At 47.7% G+C, this 24,392-nt stretch overlaps 2 protein-coding genes across 5 annotated transcripts in view; one reads left to right on the top strand and one right to left on the bottom strand.

Annotated features, from left to right (window-relative positions):
- The window catches only part of LOC110527401 (radixin), a 35,821-nt gene extending 26,681 nt beyond the window's left edge, over window positions 1-9,140 (top strand). For all 3 annotated transcript variants that reach the window (XM_036982822.2, XM_036982823.2, XM_036982825.2), the window contains 4 exons: window positions 268-398; window positions 5,066-5,319; window positions 5,473-5,709; window positions 5,883-9,140. In XM_036982822.2, the coding sequence (XP_036838717.1) occupies window positions 268-398; window positions 5,066-5,319; window positions 5,473-5,709; window positions 5,883-6,047 (787 nt within the window). In that variant the 3' untranslated portion in view covers window positions 6,048-9,140. The remainder of the gene's footprint in view (window positions 1-267; window positions 399-5,065; window positions 5,320-5,472; window positions 5,710-5,882) is intronic.
- A 254-nt stretch (window positions 9,141-9,394) lies between these two features.
- Window positions 9,395-21,393, bottom strand: LOC110528797 (putative ribonuclease ZC3H12C). Of its 2 annotated transcripts, XM_036982819.2 has the most exons (7): window positions 21,083-21,393; window positions 17,332-17,560; window positions 14,853-15,708; window positions 14,542-14,681; window positions 14,184-14,418; window positions 12,608-12,714; window positions 9,395-12,368 (listed from the first exon to the last, which is right to left on the bottom strand). In XM_036982819.2, exons 3-7 carry the CDS (start codon window positions 15,608-15,610, stop codon window positions 10,885-10,887), a joined length of 2,724 nt encoding a protein of 907 aa, XP_036838714.2. In that variant the 5' UTR covers window positions 15,611-15,708; window positions 17,332-17,560; window positions 21,083-21,393; the 3' UTR covers window positions 9,395-10,884. The 2 variants fall into 2 exon arrangements, with proteins under 2 accessions (XP_036838714.2, XP_036838716.2); XM_036982821.2 differs by lacking the exon at window positions 17,332-17,560 and having other exon boundaries at window positions 21,083-21,312.
- Between the last annotated feature and the right edge of the window lie 2,999 nt (window positions 21,394-24,392).

The following is a 24,392-nucleotide window of genomic DNA, read 5'->3' as shown; positions in this document are numbered from 1 at the left end:
ATTTTAACCTTTCTAGCAAACAACATCACCTTTTCAGAATATTTTATAAAGTCAATAATATCCAGAGTGTTGATATTACATACAGACATTAACAAGACATCATGTACAATACATTGACATGTTGGTTTGATACCCTGGATATTACTGTATTACTGATACCCTGATATCACTTGAGGTGACGATGAAAAGGACACCTATATAGTGCTTCGCTGCAAGGGTTCATTTCCTAGCGATTAGATGAGATATCCCTTCATCAATTCCTGACAGAGCCCAGCTGGAGAACGAGAAGAAGAAACGAGAGCACGCAGAGAAAGAGAAGGAGAGAATAGAGCGAGAGAAGGACGAACTGATGGAGAGACTGAGGCTGATCGAGGACCAGACAATGAGGGCCCAGGAAGGTACCAGTCAGCCTCTTCCCACAGCTCCCCTGACGTTCAACCCTCTAACTTTCCTCCTGTCTTCCCACAGCTCCCCTGACGTTCAACCCTCTAACTTTGCTCCTGTCTTCCCACAGCTCCCCAGAAGTTCAACCTTCTAACTTTCCTTCTGTCTCTGTACAAGTGTAGACACTCTATAATACCACATTAATTCAGCATTCATGCAATATCTGCACCTCTTATTTGCCATGGAGGTATTATATATTTACTTTGTATTTAAAATCTATATTGACCCAGGGCAATATCAGGTGCAAATGTTGCACTGTTGTAAATGCTAGGTAAACCTGTCTCTGGCGTCACCTGGAGGGTTTTCGTGGTGTTGATATGTGGGCTCTACATGGGGCTGTTGGTTGGTCAGTGTCGGTCAGTATGCTAATGAGACCTGACCCTAACCTTCTAGACTGGTCCTCACTGCACCGCGGTACTAAACTCTCATCTCTTACTTCTTATAGGACTGTTCTCAGCACAAGGTAAACATTAACTCCACTCAGAAACACTTATTTTAACCCCCTCCCTCCCAACACTACCATCTGATCTTATAGACTTGGGCGGTGTGTTGAGAGAGAGACATCCACATTGTGTTCCAGTGGTATAGACTGACTTGGTGGTGTGTTGAGAGAGAGAGAGAGACATCCACATTGTGTTCCAGTGGTATAGATTGACTTGGTGTGTTGAGAGAGAGAGAGAGACATCCACATTGTGTTCCAGTGGTATAGACTGACTTGGTGGTGTGTTGAGAGAGAGAGAGAGACATCCACATTGTGTTCCAGTGGTATAGATTGACTTGGTGTGTTGAGAGAGAGAGAGAGACATCCACATTGTGTTCCAGTGGTATAGACTGACTTGGGCGGTGTGTTGAGAGAGGGAGAGATCCACATTGTGTTCCAGTGGTATAGACTTACTTGGTGTGTTGAGAGAGAGAGATCCACATTGTGTTCCAGTGGTATAGACTGACTTGGTGTGTTGAGAGAGAGAGAGAGAGACATCCACATTGTGTTCCAGTGGTATAGACTGACTTGGGCGGTGTGTTGAGAGAGACATCCACATTGTGTTCCAGTGGTATAGACTGACTTGGGCGGTGTGTTGAGAGAGAGATCCACATTGTGTTCCAGTGGTATAGACTGACTTGGTTTGTTGAGAGAGACATCCACATTGTGTTCCAGTGGTATAGACTGACTTGGGCAGTGTGTTGAGAGAGAGAGAGAGACATCCACATTGTGTTCCAGTGGTATAGACTGACTTGGTGGTGTGTTGAGACATCCACATTGTGTTCCAGTGGTATAGACTGACTTGGTGGTGTGTTGAGAGAGAGAGAGACGTCTACATTGTGTTCCAGTGGTATAGACTGACTTGGTGGTGTGTTGAGAGAGAGAGACATCTACATTGTGTTCCAGTGGTATAGATTGACTTGGTGTGTTGAGAGAGAGAGATACATCCACATTGTGTTCCAGTGGTATAGACTGACTTGGTGGTGTGTTGAGAGAGAGACATCCACATTGTGTTCCAGTGGTATAGACTGACTTGGGCAGTGTGTTGAGAGAGAGATACATCTACATTGTGTTCCAGTGGTATAGACTGACTTGGTGGTGTGTTGAGAGAGAGACGTCTACATTGTGTTCCAGTGGTATAGACTCACTTGGTGGTGTGTTGAGAGAGAGAGAGACGTCTACATTGTGTTCCAGTGGTATAGACTGACTTGGTGGTGTGTTGAGAGAGAGAGACGTCTACATTGTGTTCCAGTGGTATAGACTGACTTGGTGGTGTGTTGAGAGATAGACGTCTACATTGTGTTCCAGTGGAATAGACTGACTTGGTGGTGTGTTGAGAGAGAGACGTCTACATTGTGTTCCAGTGGTATAGACTCACTTGGTGGTGTGTTGAGAGAGAGAGAGAGACGTCTACATTGTGTTCCAGTGGTATAGACTGACTTGGTGGTGTGTTGAGAGAGAGACGTCTACATTGTGTTCCAGTGGTATAGACTGACTTGGTGGTGTGTTGAGAGACATCCACATTGTGTTCCAGTGGTATAGACTGACTTGGTGGTGTGTTGAGACATCCACATTGTGTTCCAGTTGTATAGACTGACTTGGTGGTGTGTTGAGAGAGAGAGACATCTACATTGTGTTCCAGTGGTATAGATTGACTTGGTGTGTTGAGAGAGAGAGACATCTACATTGTGTTCCAGTGGTATAGACTGACTTGGTGGTGTGTTGAGAGAGAGAGTCATCTACATTGTGTTCCAGTGGTATAGACTGACTTGGCGGTGTGTTGAGAGAGAGAGAGACATCCACATTGTGTTCCAGTGGTATAGACTGACTTGGTGGTGTGTTGAGAGAGAGAGACATCTACATTGTGTTCCAGTGGTATAGACTGACTTGGGCAGTGTGTTGAGAGAGAGAGAGAGACATCTACATTGTGTTCCAGTGGTATAGACTGACTTGGGCAGTGTGTTGAGAGAGAGAGAGAGACATCTACATTGTGTTCCAGTGGTATAGACTGACTTGGGTGGTGTGTTGAGAGAGAGAGACATCTACATTGTGTTCCAGTGGTATAGACTGACTTGGGTGGTGTGTTGAGAGAGAGAGACATCCACATTGTGTTCCAGTGGTATATTCTGATTTGGGCGGTGTGTTGAGAGAGACATCCACATTGTGTTCCAGTGGTATATTCTGACTTGGGCGGTGTGTTGAGAGAGAGACATCCACATTGTGTTCCAGTGGTATAGACTGACTTGGTGGTGTGTTGAGAGAGAGACGTCTACATTGTGTTCCAGTGGTATAGACTGACTTGGTGGTGTGTTGAGAGAGAGACGTCTACATTGTGTTCCAGTGGTATAGACTCACTTGGTGGTGTGTTGAGAGAGAGAGACGTCTACATTGTGTTCCAGTGGTATAGACTGACTTGGTGGTGTGTTGAGAGAGAGACGTCTACATTGTGTTCCAGTGGTATAGACTGACTTGGTGGTGTGTTGAGAGACATCCACATTGTGTTCCAGTGGTATAGACTGACTTGGTGGTGTGTTGAGAGAGAGAGAGACATCTACATTGTGTTCCAGTGGTATAGATTGACTTGGTGTGTTGAGAGAGAGAGACATCTACATTGTGTTCCAGTGGTATAGACTGACTTGGTGGTGTGTTGAGAGAGAGAGTCATCTACATTGTGTTCCAGTGGTATAGAATGACTTGGCGGTGTGTTGAGAGAGAGAGACATCCACATTGTGTTCCAGTGGTATATTCTGATTTGGGCGGTGTGTTGAGAGAGACATCCACATTGTGTTCCAGTGGTATATTCTGACTTGGGCGGTGTGTTGAGAGAGAGAGAGAGACATCCACATTGTGTTCCAGTGGTATAGACTGACTTGGTGGTGTGTTGAGAGAGAGACGTCTACATTGTGTTCCAGTGGTATAGACTGACTTGGTGGTGTGTTGAGAGAGAGAGACGTCTACATTGTGTTCCAGTGGTATAGACTGACTTGGTGGTGTGTTGAGAGAGAGAGAGACGTCTACATTGTGTTCCAGTGGTATAGACTCACTTGGTGGTGTGTTGAGAGAGAGAGAGAGACGTCTACATTGTGTTCCAGTGGTATAGACTCACTTGGTGGTGTGTTGAGAGAGAGAGAGACGTCTACATTGTGTTCCAGTGGTATAGACTGACTTGGTGGTGTGTTGAGAGAGAGAGAGAGACGTCTACATTGTGTTCCAGTGGTATAGACTGACTTGGTGGTGTGTTGAGAGATAGACGTCTACATTGTGTTCCAGTGGTATAGACTGACTTGGTGGTGTGTTGAGAGAGAGACGTCTACATTGTGTTCCAGTGGTATAGACTGACTTGGTGGTGTGTTGAGAGACATCCACATTGTGTTCCAGTGGTATAGACTGACTTGGTGGTGTGTTGAGACATCCACATTGTGTTCCAGTGGTATAGACTGACTTGGTGGTGTGTTGAGAGAGAGAGAGAGAGAGACATCCACATTGTGTTCCAGTGGTATAGACTGACTTGGTGGTGTGTTGAGAGAGAGAGAGACATCTACATTGTGTTCCAGTGGTATAGACTGACTTGGTGGTGTGTTGAGAGAGAGAGAGACATGCGGTGTGTTGAGAGACAACTACATTGTGTTCCAGTGGTATAGACTGACTTGGTGGTGTGTTGAGAGAGAGAGAGACATGCGGTGTGTTGAGACATCTACATTGTGTTCCAGTGGTATAGACTGACTTGGTGGTGTGTTGAGAGAGACATCCACATTGTGTTCCAGTGGTATAGACTGACTTGGTCGTGTGTTGAGAGAGAGACATCTACATTGTGTTCCAGTGGTATAGACTGACTTGGTGGTGTGTTGAGAGAGAGAGAGACATGCGGTGTGTTGAGAGACATCCATGTTGTTTTCTTTTTTTGTTCCATACTGTTTTTTCTGTTGTGTGGGGGTCCTCTCTCACTGTTTATAGGTCGTTTTGTTGTTGTTCTTAAAGTCAATCACAATTTTTGTGTGATCATGGCTGACCGAGCATCCCATTGGTCACATTGTAAAAATTGTGGGTGCTGCTGGACATGGTTTGAGGAAGACGAACAGCGAAAAGGGTTGTTTTTTGAGACTGGCTAACGGACTTTGTGTATTTTGTTCATGGTCACAGAGTTGGAAGAGCAGACACGCAGGGCCCTGGAGCTGGAGCAGGAGAGGAAGAGAGCCAGGGAGGAGGCGGAGAGGCTGGAGAGGGAGAGACAGGCAGCGGAGGAGGCCAAGGCGGAGCTGGCCAGGCAGGCCGCTGACCAGATGAAGAACCAGGAACAACTGGCCGCTGAGCTGGGCGAGTTCACCGCCAAAATAGCCCTGTTGGAGGAAGCCAAGAGGAAAAAGGAAGAGGAGGCCACTGAATGGCAGCAGAAGGTAACCACCTCCCTACGTTCTACACTGTGTCCTGGTTACAATATAGACTACACTGTAAAGAATCAGTCAGTTGTAGGTTGTACTGAAATGTTCTATAATGTTGCACCCTCCTGAATAAGTCCCATAACTCGCCAGCACTCCCCTTCTCCCCAGGCCATCTCAGCCCAGGACGACCTGGAGAAGACCAAGGAGGAGCTGAAGACTGTGATGACGATCCCGTCGACGCCAGCAGGCGGCTCCACGGAGAGCGAGCACGAGGAGCAGGACGAGAACCACGCCGAGGATGCCGCCGAGCTCTCCCTGGATGGCGTGAGTGCCCTGGACCTGCGCAGCGAGGAGGAGCGCGTCACCGAGGCCCAGAAGAACGAGCGCCTCAAGAAACAGCTGCAGGTCGGTCCCCTCTGACCTCTAACCTTTAACCCCAAGACCTGATGACCTCCCCTTAAAGGGCCTTCTTTAGTTGCTTGATGGCGTTAACTGTCATTGAGGTTTCAATCAATCAACCCTCTCTCTACCCCCCCCCCCTTTCTCCACCTCTCTCTACCCTCTCCCTCCTCCCCCAGGTGTTGAGCTCGGAGCTGGCTGAAGCCATAGACGATACCATGAAGACCCAGAATGACATGCTTCACGCGGAGAACGTGAAGGCCGGGAGAGACAAGTACAAGACCCTACGTCAGATCCGCCTGGGCAACACCAAGCAGCGCATCGACGAGTTTGAGTCCATGTGATCTATTCTGGGTTCCCCCATCCGTTCGTTGGCGACTCGCTTTTCGCCAGAACAACAGGCGCTGTCCCTCCTACACCCCCCCCTTTCCCCGTGCCCATAACCGCAAAGGTTCCAGAGGGCACGGCCGCCATCGCCTCAAACTTTGCCAAAGCTCTGCCCGCATCTCCATCAGGAATCGGGCACAAGCAACGCTTTGCACCATTCCGAAAGTGGTATTCTCCTTGTATTGCAAAGAATGTGTCTGTGCTTTGCTTTCAAATATCTAATACGGAGACGCAACAAAAACCAAAATGGGAAAGATTAGATTTTTAAGCGAACAGGGCTATGGGAAGCTTTGTTGTTCTTGCCAGAAAGCTAGTATGCAATACTTTAGTATTACTGACTCTGTTGTCTTCAGTTGAACGTATTGATGCTGTCTGGTACTTTCAAACCTCTTTGCTTTTGTTCTGATCTATGGTTATAACACGTTTTATTGAAGCCCTGTTTAAGTTCTCTGTTCTCATTGTTAACTTTGACGGTAGATTGGTCCGAGGCTGGTAGAGGCTTGTGTTAGGGGATCGATCCATTCAGGTATGTTGTGAACCATTTTCAAAACATTGAATTGTTTTAAAAGATATGAGCCTATGAGTAACAGGGTTGACGTGTTCTGCCCGACCCACTCCGTCTCCTACCACAAAATGGCCAAAAAGAGTAGAACCAGCTCACCTGCTTTTACACTATCATTTGACTATTAGATATTCAATGTTTTCTTTTGGAGAAGAATACATTTAGAAAGGAATAGTTTCACCATATTAAAGTGAGAGTTCAGTTGTCGTAATAGGGTTGACCTTTAAAATGAGAGACCAGGTTTTTTTGTAACCTTAAAATGAATCACTAATCGCATGAAATAAAGTCTTCAGAAATGTCTTCGTCAAAGCAACAAAATAACTATTGCTGAACAATGATGGTGAAAACCTGGAGAAATTGTTAACTGGGTTAAAATCTTCTTGGAAGACGGAGGCGAATGCTGAATTTTGCCACTAAGTCTTTATTCATATAAAAATCTGATTAATTGAATTTACCATGTGGTCTATATTAAAGGGCACTTCATTTGAAAAGAACAGGCTTTTAAAATGTCTATATTGATTCACCATTTCTACTTAAAATATCAAAGGGATGGAACAGGAAGTCACTTTGTGGAACGGCCCTACCATCTAGACTCTGAGCATCAGTGCAAAGCCACTACACCAGTCTTGAGGAGAGGTGTGAGTCTTGATGAATGAAAGACTGGTCTCCAATGGGAAGCCAATGATTTCACGTGATAAGGTTGTAGAATATAGTGAGATTTGATTTGGTGCTCAAGGATACATAATGTTGTGAAACACATTTGGTCTGAGATAAGCTGATAGTATGATGGAGATAAGCTAATTGGTTAGGTGTGTGTGTGCGAGAGACAGGTAGGAAGAGAGAGCGGATGCTGTTAGTTTAGCTCCTGTGAGCTGACTCCTGTTTCATGTCCAGTCACCATAGATGGTTTCCTCTGCCTACCAGCTCACAAAGGCCTGGAAAAGACAGAGATGCTTAAGTGCTGTGAGAGTGCCAGTATTGTCTGTCTGCATAGTAGTGACTTTTTGAAGAGGCAAACCATGGTCTTTCTGGCTGAAGAGCCCATGAAAATGTTAGTACTCATCAGAGAACAGATCTCTACCTCAATACTGTAACCATGGTGACTGACCAAACAAACACTCGGTCTCAAATCCCCTCCCACAGATTGAGTTTTGACTGGCTTGACAAATTCAGACTAGGAGGCGATGTAGCTTTATTGGTTAACGTTTCAACTGAAATGAGTGCTATTTTTATGCCAGGTGTACTTTCAACCGATGACACATTGAAGTGTCACTAGTGGAGACAATTGATCAAAAAATGATACTAAGTTTGGAGCTAGTTTTACATGGTGATATCTACCTTGTGTTTTGTGTTACTACCTTCTGTTACTGAAGTTTCTCTGAACTGTAACTACACCTAAATTATACAGATCAAAGGTCACGCAAGCCAATCCAACACTGAGGACACGGCTGTGAGTCTGCAGTGGACTGTTCTGATACTATGCAGTAGTAAGGTTGAGAACTTCCGTGACCCAGGCTATGTAGACATGGTGTCTGTGTCCTGTAGTAGTGGAGCTGGTTTGACTGGTTATCATGAAACTCTGTTTGGACTCGGGACCTGCATGTCTGCCGACAGCCAACTCAGGCCAGAATAGGACCATGTTTCTCCTCTGCTGCTGGACAGATCTGCTCACCATTCTCTCTCTGCCACAGCTGTCAGCAGGATGGATGGAAACTCAATGGCAGAGTGCCACCATTTTAGGACTGTGAAGAGACAGACCAGTGCAGATGTTTGAGGTGAATGTGCCCCCCTATTTATACGCTCTCATTAGAGGGACCCAGCCTCTTGGGTCAACCCCCCCCACCTCAATGTTATGTTCAGTGGGAATAGAGGACAGGCCAATAAAAACATTTTCAGACCTTGATCTTTTCACTTACTGCAAATCAAATTAACTCCAGCATTGTGGATAAATGTTACTGGTAAGTTTTGAATGAACGGGAGTGTTCAGTTTTTTAAAATTTGCAATCGGATGGAATGTATTTTTTGTTATGCTACACTAGACAGCTGGTTTAAGTTGAGATCTTAAAGCCAGAGTTTTAATCTGGAGGACACTGAAGGGGCTTGACCCAAACCTGCCTTTTCGCTAACCCAGTGAGTGTCCAAATATAGGGGTTGTATTTGCCATAGCAGGTGAAAAAAAACTGTGCTTCCAACTGTTATTTTTGTAACGTGTTCCAAGATCAAACTATCTACCAGCATGCATCAGTAGCTCACTGGAGGTGAAAAGAGAACTACTCTACATGCCAGCATCCCCCATATTTAGGGCAGGGTGCATTGAGTTGGGCTTTTCCCATTGCCTGTTAGCCTGCTTGTGTCAGTGATGCCTGTGTTGGAACCAGCTGTCATGTATGTGGTTCAGTTTTTCCTTATGTTCATACTAGCGTTTCTGTAAGATAAAGGCCCGGGTGGAGCTTAGTCCATTGGTTTCACAATAAAAGTTTAAAATGAAGTTGCCTTTTTATATATTTAACAAATCTAGTATTGGTTTAAATGACTGGTACCTCTGACACCAGTAAAATAATCACATTTAATCACATTTTTTCTGCCCTCAGAATTAGATCAAAGGAAAACTCCAATCTGAAATATAGGAAATGTAATTCTAAGTACATTAAATTCTCTGTCTGGTGTTCTGGAAATTAGTGACAACTCATCACATCTGACAAGACTATGCATTTCCAACAAAACAAGGACAACCAATTGTTAATGAAGAATACAAAGCCAATACTATATTTGATACAAGAACACTTGAAGAAAGCATAGCTAACACTTTATTTTAAGGGTCCGTTATAAACCATTTATATGGCATTTGCAAACAGTACACTCACACAAATGCATATATTTCCTTAAATATCCTGTGTTGTCAGTTTACTCTTTTACCAGGTATTGCTGAAATGTCAAGCCCATCTTTTTGGGAGAAATTACATTGGTCACTCAACATCAAAGTATAAATAGCGCTCACTTCAGATCAGGGTCTGCAAAAAGACTAATGTTTAGTAAATGTGGGAATAATGATTATTAAATGGTGAACACACTTTATAAATGACTTATTACGGTCGATTAAAATAAAGTGTCACCAAAACATGCATAACAGTTTGCTGAACATGGTTCAGAGTATTTGATGTGTCATAAGCACAATGCCGTGTAAAGGCATTACTTTTTGCCCACGTCCGGGCCCTCACTGACACACGGTGCCAGAGAGAAGGTTTTTCGTTACATAACAAAATGATTTATTGTTTACCGACCCACTGCATATTTCACGCAGCAGTTATCCATTTCATTTCACCTAGCTGGCCACTTGGGTTCAACCCAGCCGAGGCTATTCTCCATCCCAAAAGGTCAGAATACCTCACCTTTTTCATGTATCTAATTTGATTAATATCCCTAAACATGTCTAAAAATAATAAAATGTTGCCCGGAATATCTCATACAGTATTATAGTTCAAAATGCACCAGCTATATATAAACAGCTCTTCATGAATCGATTACACACCTACAGATATATATAATCCTGAACAACAAATTGTATCAACAAAGAAGAGCTTTCTCTGTCTACCAGGGATTGTGCCGGTAACTGTAACAGTCTACATCAAGCCAAGTGCTCTGAGCCATTTGGATATGTCTTCGGGGAAAACAACCAAAGCGAATTATCTTGGGATTTGAGCTTGAGTCTACCGTGTCTGTAGCAGGTGCAGGCTTGGAGCCAAAACGAGGGGCCAGAGACGTCCCTTACTAAAACTAAGACAACAAGACAAGGTCGACGAACGTGCCCGCCTCTACAACTACTGCAAGACATTCTCTCAACTGAGAAGACTAACTCAGCCACCTACTATCATAACAACAACAGGCACAAACAGAACACACAGCACTGAAAAACAGAGAAACAAATCAATTAGACCGATTGAACACAAGATATACACATCCCCAACAACCAAGAATCTGTTGATAAATGGTGGCTAATTTGGGAGTGAATGTTTCCAAATGGAGTAGAAAATATAGAATAGAAGTAAGATTAGGCATAGAATCAGATCCCTCGGATTCCACAGCATTGTAAATCAATGCATATCCTCACCGGCACATGATTAACACTTAAGTTATCCACAAACAAATGTACAGTCAAACCAATTCAAACCCTTATATTGTCAAAACCACAACTAACTGTTATGAATAGGCAGAGAGTAGTAGTCTAGCTGGACTCAGTAGTCAGACTGGGACTTCTCAGCCAAGATGGCGGCAGCTAGCTGCTGGGCGTCCGTCACATGGGGGTTCCTCCCCATAACCCGGCCCACCAGCTCAGAGGGGAAGATGTTACACAGGTTGAGGTAGACCTTACCCCGCACCTCCCCGTACCGGCTCAAGGCGGGGGGCTCCTGGTGCATGTGGTGGAGGGGCATGGACGGGTGGGATGGCTGAGGGGCATGGGATGGGTGAGGGGGCTGAGGGGGGTAGGGTGGGTGAGAGGGGTAGGGTGGGTGAGGGGGCTGAGAGGAGTAGGGTTGGTGAGAGGGGTGGTAAGAGTGTGTGGTCTGTCCCCATGGAGATGTGTGTCCCCAGCCTACATCGTGGTTCTCTGGTAGACTCTGGTAGGTCTCATAGCAGGACTGAGGGGGTTGGCTGCAGTAGGGATCCCAGGAGAAGGCTTTCCTGGGGGGCAGCGCGGAGCGTTTGTACAGCCGGGAGTCTGACAGCGTCTCCAGCCGCGTGTTGGCCAGGCAGCGGCCCAGAGGGGAGCCAGCAGGGTAAGGGCCAGACTGGGACACAGAGGGGTAGTCTCCAGGGCAGCTGGAGCGGGCGCCTACGGCCTGGTGCTGGAGGGGAGGGGGGAGGGGGTACAGAGGGCGCTTCAGGTGGGGGTCAGGGGGCTCGTCATGGGGGAAGCTGTGGCCCCGTGCCAAGCTCTGGTGATAGCCATAGAGGACAGAGGTGTGGGGGGAGGGGTGGTGTGGCTCGAGCAGGGGGGCAGAGTGTTGAGAGTACAGGCGGTTGTGTTGATGGTGCTGATGGTGGATGTATTTGTCCAGCAGAGGGCCTGGGCAGCACAGACAGGAGGCTTTCTCTCCGTACGAGTCACATCCGCTGCTGACACAGTCTGACGAGCCCAACAGACGCAGATCGGTGTCCAGCGGGAAGCGGGACTCCGGACTCCTCCGTGCTGGCAGGCCAGAGTGGGCCGGCGTCACTGAGTAGTAGCTCAGATCTGGAGGGTCACAGCTGGAGGAGTAGGGATCAGGGTGGGGGTGCGGCAGGGTCATGTAGGGTGTGTCCCTGCCCAGGCTCGGTGGCTGTTCCTGGGGGTCGCTGAGGGCAGAGGAGGGGGGTCCTCCAGGGGCAGGGGACAGAGTAACACTCCCACTACAACAACTACTCCCACTACTACTACTGAGGCTGTTGCATTTCTCAGCGTGTCTCAGCTTGTCCTCTGCCTCGCCGTAGGACAGCGCCCGGATGCTGGGGTCACACTGCCTTTTGGGGGCAGAACCTCTCTTGGTGCCCATCGCTACATTGTTGGGCACGCTGTGGCTCTTCACCAGCCCGGCCTCGCCAGCCTGGCCCTTGGCGCTAGTAGAGGTGGCAGAGGTCTTGGCGCTGGCACGCAGCTCGTCTGCCACCGAGCGCTGGCACTGGGCACTCCTCTCCGGGTGGTAGTACTTACACTTGTGGCCGTAAGTGCACTTCTTGCCTAAAGACAGGGGGAGAAAGGATAGGGTACTGGTTAGCACACAGGCTAGTGATGATGTGGCAGTGGTTCACTTAGAAAGTAGCAACCCAATGCATCTTCAGCACCAGTAGCTGGATGTCATCCAGCTGATGAAGAAATGATTCATTCACATTATAACACTGGGAGAAGTCTTCATCATGAACATGGTCAAGGTGAAGTGATAAACACACTAAAGAGTTAATAATAATGGCGGGGCCCACCGTAAGGACAGGGCTGCTTCTTGTGCTCTGGCATGATGGGACGTTTCCTCAGGAAGTTCTCCAGACTGGGACCATGACGACCTAGAGGGTCATCAGGAGGCATGAACCTGGGAGGTAGGGGAGAGGGAGGAGCGAGAGAGAGGGAGGGGCGAGGGAGGGAGCGAGAGAGAGGCGAGGGGCGAGGGAGGTAGGGGAGGAGCAAGAGAGAGAGAGGAGCGAGAGAGAGGGAGGGAGGAGCGAGAGAGGAGAGGAAGGATAGAGAGAGGGAGGAGCGAGGGGCGAGGGAGGGAGGCGAGGGGCGAGGGAGGGGGGCGAGGGAGAGAGAGGGAGGAGCGAGAGAGAGAGAGGGGGGAGAGGGAGGAGCGAGAGAGAGAGAGGGAGGAGCGAGGGAGGAGCGAGAGAGAGAGAGGGAGGAGCGAGGGAGGGGGGGAGAGAGGGAGGGGGGAGAGAGAGGGAGGGGGGAGAGAGAGGGAGGGGGGAGAGAGAGGGAGGGTGAGAGGGGGAGGGGGAGAGAGAGGGGGAGGGGGAGAGAGAGGGGGGGGCGAGAGAGAGAGAGGGAGGGGGGAGCGAGAGAGAGGGAGGGGGGGAGCGAGAGAGAGGGAGGGGGGGAGCGAGAGAGAGGGAGGGGGGGAGCGAGAGAGAGGGAGGGGGGGAGCAAGAGAGAGAGGGAGGAGCGAGAGCGAGAGGAGCGAGAGAGAGAGGGAGGAGCGAGAGAGAGAGGGAGGAGCGAGAGAGAGAGAGGGAGGAGCGAGAGAGAGAGAGGGAGGAGCGAGAGAGAGAGAGGGAGGAGCGAGAGAGAGAGAGGGAGGAGCGAGAGAGAGAGAGGGAGGAGCGAGAGAGAGAGAGGGAGGGGGGAGAGAGAGAGAGGGGGGAGAGAGAGGGAGGGGGGAGAGAGAGGGAGGGGGGAGAGAGAGGGAGGGGGGAGAGAGAGGGAGGGGGGAGAGAGAGGGAGGGTGAGAGGGGGAGGGGGGAGAGAGAGGGGGGGGAGCGAGAGAGAGAGAGAGGGAGGGGGGAGCGAGAGAGAGGGAGGGGGGGAGCGAGAGAGAGGGAGGGGGGGAGCGAGAGAGAGGGAGGGGGGGAGCGAGAGAGAGGGAGGGGGGGAGCGAGAGAGAGGGAGCGAGAGAGAGGGAGCGAGAGAGAGGGAGGGAGAGAGAGGGAGGGAGAGAGAGGGAGGGAGAGAGAGGGAGGTGGGGAGCGAGAGGGAGGGAGGTGGGGAGCGAGAGGGAGGGGGGTGGGGAGCGAGAGGGAGGGGGGTGGGGAGCGAGAGGGAGGGGGGTGGGGAGCGAGAGGGAGGGGGGTGGGGAGCGAGAGGGAGGGGGGTGGGGAGCGAGAGGGAGGGGGGTGGGGAGCGAGAGGGAGGGGGGTGGGGAGCGAGAGGGAGGGGGGTGGGGAGCGAGAGGGAGGGGGGGTGAGAGAGTGGGAGGGGGGGAGCGAGCGAGACGGAGGGGGGGAGCGAGCGAGCGAGATTATTAACATACCCATCCTACACAGCCAAGTATTAACATAATGAACATCATACCACTTCTAGGCTAAAGAAGATGGACGCTAAGGCGGAGTCGTATCACTCCTTCCTTACTTGTCGTTGACAAACGAGTACATGAGCAGCCGCTCGTCAATTAACTTCTTCCACTCTGGCTTCTCACTGGCCAGGTCGCGGTAGTTGTCGTTGGAGACGATGATGCCGTCGGACTCGTAGGCCAGCTTGACAATGAAACGGTCGTCATAGCAGACCACCCGGCGACCCTGGACCCGACGAGACGGAGTGAACACCAAGATCTTGTCCTTCTCCAGACGACGTAAAATATCCTGGTCTAGAGAGAGAGAGAGAGAGAATTGGAGAACCGTGTAATCAAGTGAGCACTGAGGCCCATCTGACATATGTATGTGAACTCTCAGGTGTGTGTGTGTGTGTGTGTGTGTGTGTGTGTGTTTACCTGTGATGAGGGCATCAGGGCGGGACTGCTCTTTCTTCCAGGAAGGCACAAACACAGTGATGTCGCGGTGACCTCGCTCCAGGAACCAATCAACAGCCAGCTGGATGCCGTAGCAGGAGAACACCTCCTTATTGCCATGGCTACCAGAGACAGATGTTAATTACCTTACAGGCTCTAACATCATATCAACAATATAGAGGTGACTTTGACAACAGTTACACAACTACCTTTACAACGGGCTACAATGGAGGAAATAGGCATTGTGTGTTTTCTGTAATCAAGATGACCGTCTATGGTCCATAGACCCTCACCTCATTGCCACGTTGCTACCGTCCAGGACGACGGGCCGCAGGTTGTCCTTGTCCCCAAGGAGGAGGTCTGTCTGATAGGGGGAGTCTGTCCTCCCCTGCTGCGCCTCCACATACCCACAGGTAGAAGAGGAGGAGCAGGTGGAGGGGGTGGGCTGTGAAGCCGTGGACCCAGTCAGCTGTTGGTTTGTCTCGACCTTACGGCCCAGTTTGACCAGCTCTCCCAGTATGTCGTTGATGAGTGTGTACGGTCCCAGCTTGGCCAGCACCAGCCGCACCAGCTCCTCTGCGTAGCCCAGCTTCAGAGCAAACTCCAGCTTGGACTGGTACTCCCTCAGGGCTTCCCCGGATGAAGGCTCCCCTGACGGAGGGTCAGGAGGCCCCTCGGACCCCAGGTCCACACAGGGAGTCCTGCATAGAGGTTGGTGGGTGTTGGGAACAGGCACACCATCTAGCTCAGATACGAACACTCCTCCAGCCAGGTTAGAACCGGTGCTCTTTCGGGCTGGCTCCGGGTCACTGTCGAACCCAGCGCTCTCCTCCCCCACCACCTCCCTCTCCTTCCCCCCAGGCGTGGACAAGCTGCAACTGCCGCTGCCCTCGCAGGCCTCTTCCTCCTCCTCGCCCGGCTCCATACTGGGCCCTGTATCGGCGCCAGCCTGCCTGCTGACGGAGCCTTCGATGTGGAGGTACTCTAAAACCAGCCCCAGGTCAAGGATGCCGCCTGCTCCATCCTCCCCCGGATGGTCCTTCAGGCCCATGAATCTGTCACAAACATCCAGCTCTGGGCTGAGGCGTGACCCGGAGGACCACTCCCACCACTTCTACCCCCGTCTTACCGTGTCCATGGCATGAGTGCCTGAGAGAGAGAGAGACAGAGAGAGACGGAGAGAGACAGAGACAGAGACAGAGAGAGAGAGAGAGAGAGAGAGACAGAGACAGAGAGAGATAGAGTGAGTTAAATGGAAGAGTATTTCAGTGAGTAAAGCCCAAGGACTAACTGAGATCCATTAGACAAGGCTAGACTTCAGTTGAAAAACAATAGGAGAGAATCCATGCTCATAAAATGTCTTGTTAAAGTTCGGCTCTCACGAGACATACACCTCTGGTGTGTAGGGCTTGACATTCAACACCTGGGAGATTCATTTCTTGGCTTTAGTGAGGATAGGTAGACGGAGCTGTGAGCTTCACCCGAGAGAGAGAGAGAGAGACAGAATAATTGAATATACTAAACTAATGATCCTCCATAAACCAATATTTGACACTTTTGGACAAATTGTACTGCAATAAATACAGACCTTGAAATACGCTCTGCGACAGACTGCTGTCTTAGGAAGCATATGGGAAGTATTGTATGTTTTTATAATAAAATAAGGCCATGTCTAGGCTACTATATCACTGAACCTAATTTGGTTGTTGGATGTGACTAGCTGACCTGGGCCGAGCTCCCCAGCAGGGAACAGATTGGCTGAGACAAAGAGGGGTGCGTTCCTGGGGGTGCCCTGTCCTAATTAAGGGGTTCCCGCTCTTTTAGGGGGGCCAGCCACGGCGTGCAGCCTCTCACCCAGCCCACATCACAACACATCAATCTCAGGGGGAACAGAGGATGCTCTGTTTAAACACAAATAGCCGTTATGTGTTGGGCTAAGGCCTGACTCCCCCCGTGCTTCAGGAGAATATGGTTCCTCCCCTGGGGAAGAGTCACTCGTTTGTACACTAAAGGAACAGGAAGTAAAAATCAATAGAGGCACTCAGGCCTCAATGGTAACCAATAGGGTGGCAGAATTTGATCACTTGCAAGTTGCAATTAGGAAATATTAGGTCTGTTCCTCAAAGATAGGGCACCATGGTACTTGGGGAAGTATCCATTTCAATCCAGTCATTTCAGGAGTCATTTCAGCATTGAAAAACCAATTCAATGGAAAAATCCTAACTTAAAATAAATGGCCATTTTCAATTCTTGAACAGAGGTTTCAATAGATCTCTTGTATTGTGAAATGGATTTGAAGATCCCAACCCGGACGGGCACTATAAACAACTGCATATTATAATATCACAAGAAATAAGTCAGTGTATAGCCCATAGCATCATCATTTAGCCATAACTGTTCAACAATGTGGTTATAGGGCATCATCACGTTAGCAGATAGATCTGTTGAGTCTGCAGCCTCTAGCCTTTTAAAGTTACCTAAAACCTAATCCACATGTTTTCATGTCTGCTAAAATGTAACATCCCTTTAAAAGGTGTCATGGTGGGGTGGGAGGATGGGAGTGTGCGCATACATGAAAGAGGGCTGCTTAGCAACATGGCCCAGGATTGCTAGGCTGCAGCAGGTTGAAAGAATGTCCCCTAAAAAGACAGAGCCAGAGCTGGAATAATTCTGTCCTTTGTGCACAAAGGAAGACCCGGGGAAGAGGGCCCGCTTAAGTGTGCCTGACTGACGGGCCCCAACAATACAACTGCCAGTTGCACTCAGGGTCACCTCCACTGCAGCCATTGTCGGGTTGATGCTCGGAGCGCCCGCCGCCTGTCCACAGCCGCACACACAGAAGGGGACTGGGTTGTTGTTGTCTAGGTGACGAGCCTCTCGAAGCAACAGTCCTCCTGATGGGATGCAGAACATGCAGTGGAGGGTGTCCGGCCTGCTCTGAGGCCTTAGCTCAGCATCTTTCAACGTGTGTTCTCGCAGGGAGTCCAGATGACCTAGTTACCTGTTAAGGAGAGAGACGGACGGCAGAGATTTGAAAAAGACTTTGGCCACAAACCCCCAGAGGCTCACAGAAGCTGCTTCAGACATGCAGATAATACAATGTCGGCTAGAAACCCAAAAAAGCCGTTACAGAAATCTTACGTCATGTAGCCTACAACCTTTTCCTTTCAATAACGTAGCTCATTATCAGTGACAGCACAACTGTCAAGCTGTGTGGACTATGATGCCATGCCTTGTTGGACAGCCGCCAGCCTCAACTGCCGTTTCATTAGATAGCATCTTTCAAACATCAGCCCAGAGTCCCTCCTAGTATTGGCGGTGCATTCATTGATTGAAGCACTGAAGCGTAGGCTAATGAATATGTAACACAGGGCTTTGGGCTGAGGGGCAGCGGTGTGTGAGATGGGGGGGGGGGGTCTGGATTTTCCCTCCTTGGTTCTGGTGTTGATGGCGAAGAGGGGGGTGGCTGTCTGCAGAGTTGAATTATTTCCAAAGAAAAGGAAGGGTTGGCCCTGTTCAGCGCTGGCTGGGAGGGATGAGGGGGCTGAAGGCTTTGCTGCCATTAGCCAGGGCAACAGATGTCTTCTGGAACCGCAGGGGAACGAGAGCAATCTCTGGTCCTCCCCCTCCCGCTCCGCGTAGCACGCTCCATGGAGCCCGCTGCGCCCGCCCCGCCAGACAGAGTCACGTGACACTAAAAGGGAGAACCTTTTCTTCGTCCCCAAAAAAATATCACGACACTGTCTCTTCCCCATCTCATCAGTAACACATCACTCATACACCACCACCCAGCCAGAATGTATCTAGTACCTTCATCTCAGTGGGACAGTTTTTACAGTAATGTTCGTCCAAAAGTATTTTGAAGCAAAGCAATTAACAAATAATTTACCTTTTAAAACCAAACTATTGTCAAACTGGCCAAGTCTCCAATAGTCTCATAGAATTCAGAACGAGGCTTAAACCACAGACATGAAGCCTAGTTTGATTCTCATTCACTTTCAGAGAGATTATTCCATCAGAGAAAGTTAGAGGAAACAACTGTACTCCACAATAACCTAATGGACAGAGTGAAGAGAAGGAAGCCTGTTCAGACTAATAACCTAATGGACAGAGTGAAGAGAAGAAAGCCTGTTCAGACTAATAACCTAATGGACAGAGTGAAGAGAAGAAAGCCTGTTCAGACTAATAACCTAATGGACAGAGTGAAGAGAAGGAAGCCTGTTCAGACTAATAACCTAATGGACAGAGTGAAGAGAAGAAAGCCTGTTCAGACTAATAACCTAATGGACAGAGTGAAGAGAAGGAAGCCTGTTCAGACTAATAACCTAATGGACAGAGTGAAGAGAAGAAAGCCTGTTCAGACTAATAACCTAATGGACAGAGTGAAGAGAAGGAAGCCTGTTCAGACTAATAACCTAATGGACAGAGTGAAGAGAAGGAAGCCTGTTCAGACTAATAACCTAATGGACAGAGTGAAGAGAAGAAAGCCTGTTCAGACTAATAACCTAATGGACAGAGTGAAGAGAAGAAAGCCTGTTCAGACTAATAACCTAATGGACAGAGTGAAGAGAAGAAAGCCTGTTCAGACTAATAACCTAATGGACAGAGTGAAGAGAAGAAAGCCTGTTCAGACTAATAACCTAATGGACAGAGTGAAGAGAAGAAAGCCTGTTCAGACTAATAACCTAATGGACAGAGTGAAGAGAAGGAAGCCTGTTCAGACGAATAACCTAATGGACAGAGTGAAGAGAAGGAAGCCTGTTCAGACTAATAACCTAATGGACAGAGTGAAGAGAAGAAAGCCTGTTCAGACTAATAACCTAATGGACAGAGTGAAGAGAAGAAAGCCTGTTCAGACTAATAACCTAATGGACAGAGTGAAGAGAAGAAAGCCTGTTCAGACTAATAACCTAATGGACAGAGTGAAGAGAAGAAAGCCTGTTCAGACTAATAACCTAATGGACAGAGTGAAGAGAAGAAAGCCTGTTCAGACTAATAACCTAATGGACAGAGTGAAGAGAAGAAAGCCTGTTCAGACTAATAACCTAATGGACAGAGTGAAGAGAAGAAAGCCTGTTCAGACTAATAACCTAAATGACAGAGTGAAGAGAAGAAAGCCTGTTCAGACTAATAACCTAAATGACAGAGTGAAGAGAAGAAAGCCTGTTCAGACTAATAACCTAATGGACAGAGTGAAGAGAAGAAAGCCTGTTCAGACTAATAACCTAAATGACAGAGTGAAGAGAAGAAAGCCTGTTCAGACTAATAACCTAATGGACAGAGTGAAGAGAAGAAAGCCTGTTCAGACTAATAACCTAATGGACAGAGTGAAGAGAAGAAAGCCTGTTCAGACTAATAACCTAATGGACAGAGTGAAGAGAAGAAAGCCTGTTCAGACTAATAACCTAATGGACAGAGTGAAGAGAAGAAAGCCTGTTCAGACTAATAACCTAATGGACAGAGTGAAGAGAAGAAAGCCTGTTCAGACTAATAACCTAATGGACAGAGTGAAGAGAAGAAAGCCTGTTCAGACTAATAACCTAAAACACAAGGCCAAATCTACACTGGAGTTGCTTACCAAGAAGCCGGTAAATGTTCCTGAGTGGCCGAGTTACAGTTTTGACTTAAATCTATGGCAAGACCTGAAAAGGGTCGTCTATAGCAATGATTACAGAATGAATGGGAAAATGTTGCGCAATCCAGGTGTGGAAAGCTGTACGAGAAAGACTCACAGCTGTAATCGCTACCAAAGGTGCTTCTACAAAGTACTGACTCAGGGTTGTGAACATTTATGTAAATTAGATTTCTGTATTTCATTTTCAATAAAAGTGCAAACGTTTTCACTTTGTCATTATGTGATATTGTGTGTAGATGGGTGAGAATTTGTTTATATTTCATCCATTTTGAAATCAGGCTGTAACAACAAAATGTGGAATAAGTCAAGGGGTATGAAGACTTTCTGAAGGCTCAGTATATCTCGGTCAAATTCAGACTATCCCAATCGATTATTTTCAGAAAGAAGTGTAGCATAACTTACCCCAACCTCCTCCTCACGATGTGTTATTTTTCACTAAACTGTAAAACCAGAATAAACTAAATGTGAAAAATGTGCACAGTGAGCGTCTCATAACATACACCCTCTCGTGCTAAAAGTCCCTTAAAAGAGGCTGTGAAAAGACATTTGCCCCAAAGCCCTGTGAGAGCCCTATAAGAAAGAGAAACCTGTCACACAGGTGTGGTGAGACAACGTGTAAAAGGTGACCACTCCACTGGTGAAGAGACATGCCCTTGGTCAAACATAAATCACTACACATTCCAAGGAAAAATAACACATGAAGGCCTAATTGGGTACAGCTAAATACTAACACATTTCATGTCATTACAAATGCTCATGGCAACTTGTTTTTTTGAAACCTGTTAGAATTCTGTCAGAAGACATAAGCCTATTGAAATGCTGCATTGAAACAGACATGGTTTGATGGGAAAGATAGCCTAAATAGTTAGGCCTAATATATCCACTTACCCTGACCTCAGCAGAACATCCAACGGCCAAACAAAGCAAACCTCCTTAGTAGAATGGCCTTAAGGAAATAGCTTGGTTCATTCCAGCATTAGAGAAAGCTTTTAGAAGTTCATAGATCCCCGCTCAACAGATGTGAGCAAAAAATTAAGTATTTCATATTCCATACGCTTCCTACTCTTCAAACCCAAAATCCAAGGATAGTGTGTTTACCATAAGGCACAGTTTTTCCCAAGAAAGCCAGGCAGGTTGAACAATGAGTGTCTCAACAGATGGAGCTACAATGTCGACCATTCCTCGGTTAGACACTGGCTGCCTGGCTCCACCAATGGGAGTGCAGTGACCTCACAATGAGACACACAAACGCAGGCGGGCAGGCGCATATGAACCCAGTCTCCTATAGGCACGCGTAGACAGAGATATACACACACACACACCCCCCCTGTCACTCTGAAAGGGTCTTCCCCTGTGTGAGCAATGAATCAAAGAGGGGGTGTATGGTCAATAACAGAGGCACACAAAGGGAGCCATGCAGGCAGCTGCAACATGAGGCTAGCGCTGCTAGAACACAGGCCTGGGGTGAGGAACACCTGGCTAGCTGGGGAACTGCAGCAGCTCTAACCCCTTTGTTTTTGGCTTGGTTGGGGTGAGGGTCAGGGTTACACACTTCTACTGGGGGTAAATCATGTTAAAAGCACTGCATGTCCTTACAGAGAATGCAAGAGGGGAGGGGGGAGTCACAGTGGGGTGAAAGGGGACAGGATGGGCATGTAGGGTGGGCTGGAATGAGGATGAAAAGGGAGACTTCATTGTTCCGGGCGGCACACTTTAAGGGAAATGACTTGGAAGCACAAATACTTAGTTTAGTTCCTAAACTTTAAGTTGGGATAAACACTGCATGTACGTAGGCTAGAGAAAACAAACACACGTTTAAATGGAGTTGGTGGCACTGGACAGAACTTTTTTTTAATAAACAAAAGTAAAATGCTCCCAACTGTGACTTGTTTATCTGACACTCACATAAGTCACTGTTGGGACTGTGAGCGTGTCATAGTTGTGTTTTAGCACTCAGTATTACCTTGGCTGTGTAATAGAACCACAGCAGCTGAGGAGAGCAGAGTAGCCCGGGCAGATGTTTGAGGGCTGGAGGCAAAAGAGTAAAGCTGGCCCATGGTACTGTATAACAGTCTAATAACATAGTAGACCAGGGATCAACTAGATTCAGCCAAGGGCCAATACTTTCTGGAGCAGATGGTTGGAGGGCCAGAACAGAATTACAAATCATTTGTAGACTGCAAATGGCCCACAAGAAGTCCAAACAAATATGTTTGACTTTAACAATCATTACAAACCTTGCTTACATTTGAATACAATCAAATTTGTCCCGCCAGTTGGTGAACGCTGCCACTCTCAGTTACAGCGGCTTAGAGACCATCTGCCCCCTCGGCTTAAAGTAAACAGGTGTCTTTACGACATCTGCTGGAGGCCCACCAACATACTGTATAACATAGTCTAATAACACAGTAGCCCATTGACCATCAGCCACTCTGTTACAGTGGCTTAGAGACCACCTGCCCCCTCGGCTTAAAGTAAACAGGTGTCTTTACGACAACGGCTGGAAGGTCACCTATACCCCGATTTGCATTCTCAGACAGCCACAAATAGCTGGCATTCCTCAAAATGGAAGGTCGTCTTCAACACAGCACTCCAAACACCACACAGTTTCAAAGGTTAGATGAAGATTTGGTTACAAATGTTTTTTCAACAGTAATAGGCCTAGGACAATAGGACTGAACTACGCAAATTAGGTTTAAAAAGGAAAGTAGTGAAGTAGAGTCGGGGACACTTACTAGAAGACACTGCGCTACCAGTGTCAAAGGGAGCAGAAGGGGGCCGTGTGGCCACTGTCATAGAATTAGGCATTAGAATAGTCATTTAATAGCATCTCTATGGCCCCTGTGCTCTAACCTTTTATTTGACCCCGCTGGCTTTTCAGTTACAAGGGTCATGTCACCACTGACCTCCAGCCATCTCAGTCAACATACACCTGTTCAGTAGGCACAAAACATGAGGAAAGTTGAGAAAATATTTAGGAAATGATTTTTGCCCTAATAAAAAAAATAGGCTTAATAATTGTGTCCCTTTATTTACTTGTGACCACTGACCAGTAATGACTTCTATCGACAGGCGGCCTCCAGCCTTGTTAGAGAGGGCCAGGTCGGTGAGGAGCAGCAGCAGGAGTGTTGTGGTCCATGGGGCCAGGTTGAGGACCTGGAGGCAGGCAGGAGAAAAGGAGAGACCCTCATGGGACAGACCAGCTGTTTGGCCAAGCAAACCCATTGCCCAGGCCAGACAACTCTGCAGTCAGCCCGCCCAATTATGAATGGTGACTTCTGTTTAAAAAAAAATCTTTCATGAGGCCTCCATGCTCATGTCTGGGGTGCAGGTGCCCCTCTCTCTTACAGCTGAATGGACCAGAAGAGACTGGGACACGTGCAAGCTGGCCTGGGTAACACACACGGGGCCCGATTTGATCTATATCGCTAAATGTCTAACTTAAAAAGCACAAGAAATTCACTCACCAGTGGTAGGTAGCCAAGTTAGCGACATTAAAATCAGCAGCACTCATTTGGTGGTCCTTACATGCTCTAGTCTACAGTGCCAACAGCTGCTGGGCGTGGCATTCGACACAAAGTTGACAAGCTAAAATGTAAAAATAATTGACAGCTGCAAAATGATAACGTTGTCGGTTACCGAACTAGTTAGCTAGCGTTGACAGGATTAGACCGCCTGCAGCATTCCTGCTTCCTTTTGAAGTTCGACGTGTAATTCATACCGAAATATTGATAGTCAGAACCACCAGTAACATCGTCCAAGCTAGCTACATACAAACGGCTAGTCAAATTTATGGCACTTGTATATGTGGCCCAAACTTGAAAATGTCTGATCATGAAACGAACCTTTGTCATGATGCAGTTCACCTGCTGATGCTTGACATAAACATCCGGCTCGAGTTGTCTGGGAGGAGGCTAGAGCAGGCAGGCTAGAGCTAGGAGCAGTGCGTGGTACAGGGTCATCTTGTGGTGAGCTGACAGATGTACAAGGAGTCTTTAGTTTAAGATACATTTATTAAAATGGGTTAAATTATCGAAACGTCATGCAACATTTACTTGGGGTTCTTTTACATGGTTTGTATAAATGTTACCATATTTGGAACACTTAAAATACAATATCTCCAGAATGTTTCTTAGGCTCAGATTAATTCAACAGACATTCGATTTGTTTACAGACCCATTTATTTCACACAATAGAG

This window comes from Oncorhynchus mykiss, chromosome 7 (genome assembly GCF_057628025.1).
Source record: "Oncorhynchus mykiss isolate SJ-2025 chromosome 7, ASM5762802v1, whole genome shotgun sequence".
Taxonomy (NCBI): Eukaryota; Metazoa; Chordata; class Actinopteri; order Salmoniformes; family Salmonidae; genus Oncorhynchus; species Oncorhynchus mykiss.
The sequence above is the reverse complement of the archived record's forward strand: the minus strand, read 5'-3'. Positions and strand labels throughout refer to the sequence as shown.

Excerpts from the sequence above, each read along its gene's own strand:
- LOC110528797 (XM_036982819.2), bottom strand. The coding sequence starts at position 15,610 with ATGGGCCTGAAGGACCATCCGGGGGAGGATGGAGCAGGCGGCATCCTT. Across the intron at positions 14,419-14,541 it reads CCCTGATGCCCTCATCACAG|ACCAGGATATTTTACGTCGT; the intron begins GTAAACACACAC and ends CTCTCTCTCTAG. Across the intron at positions 12,715-14,183 it reads TACTCGTTTGTCAACGACAA|GTTCATGCCTCCTGATGACC; the intron begins GTAAGGAAGGAG and ends CCTACCTCCCAG.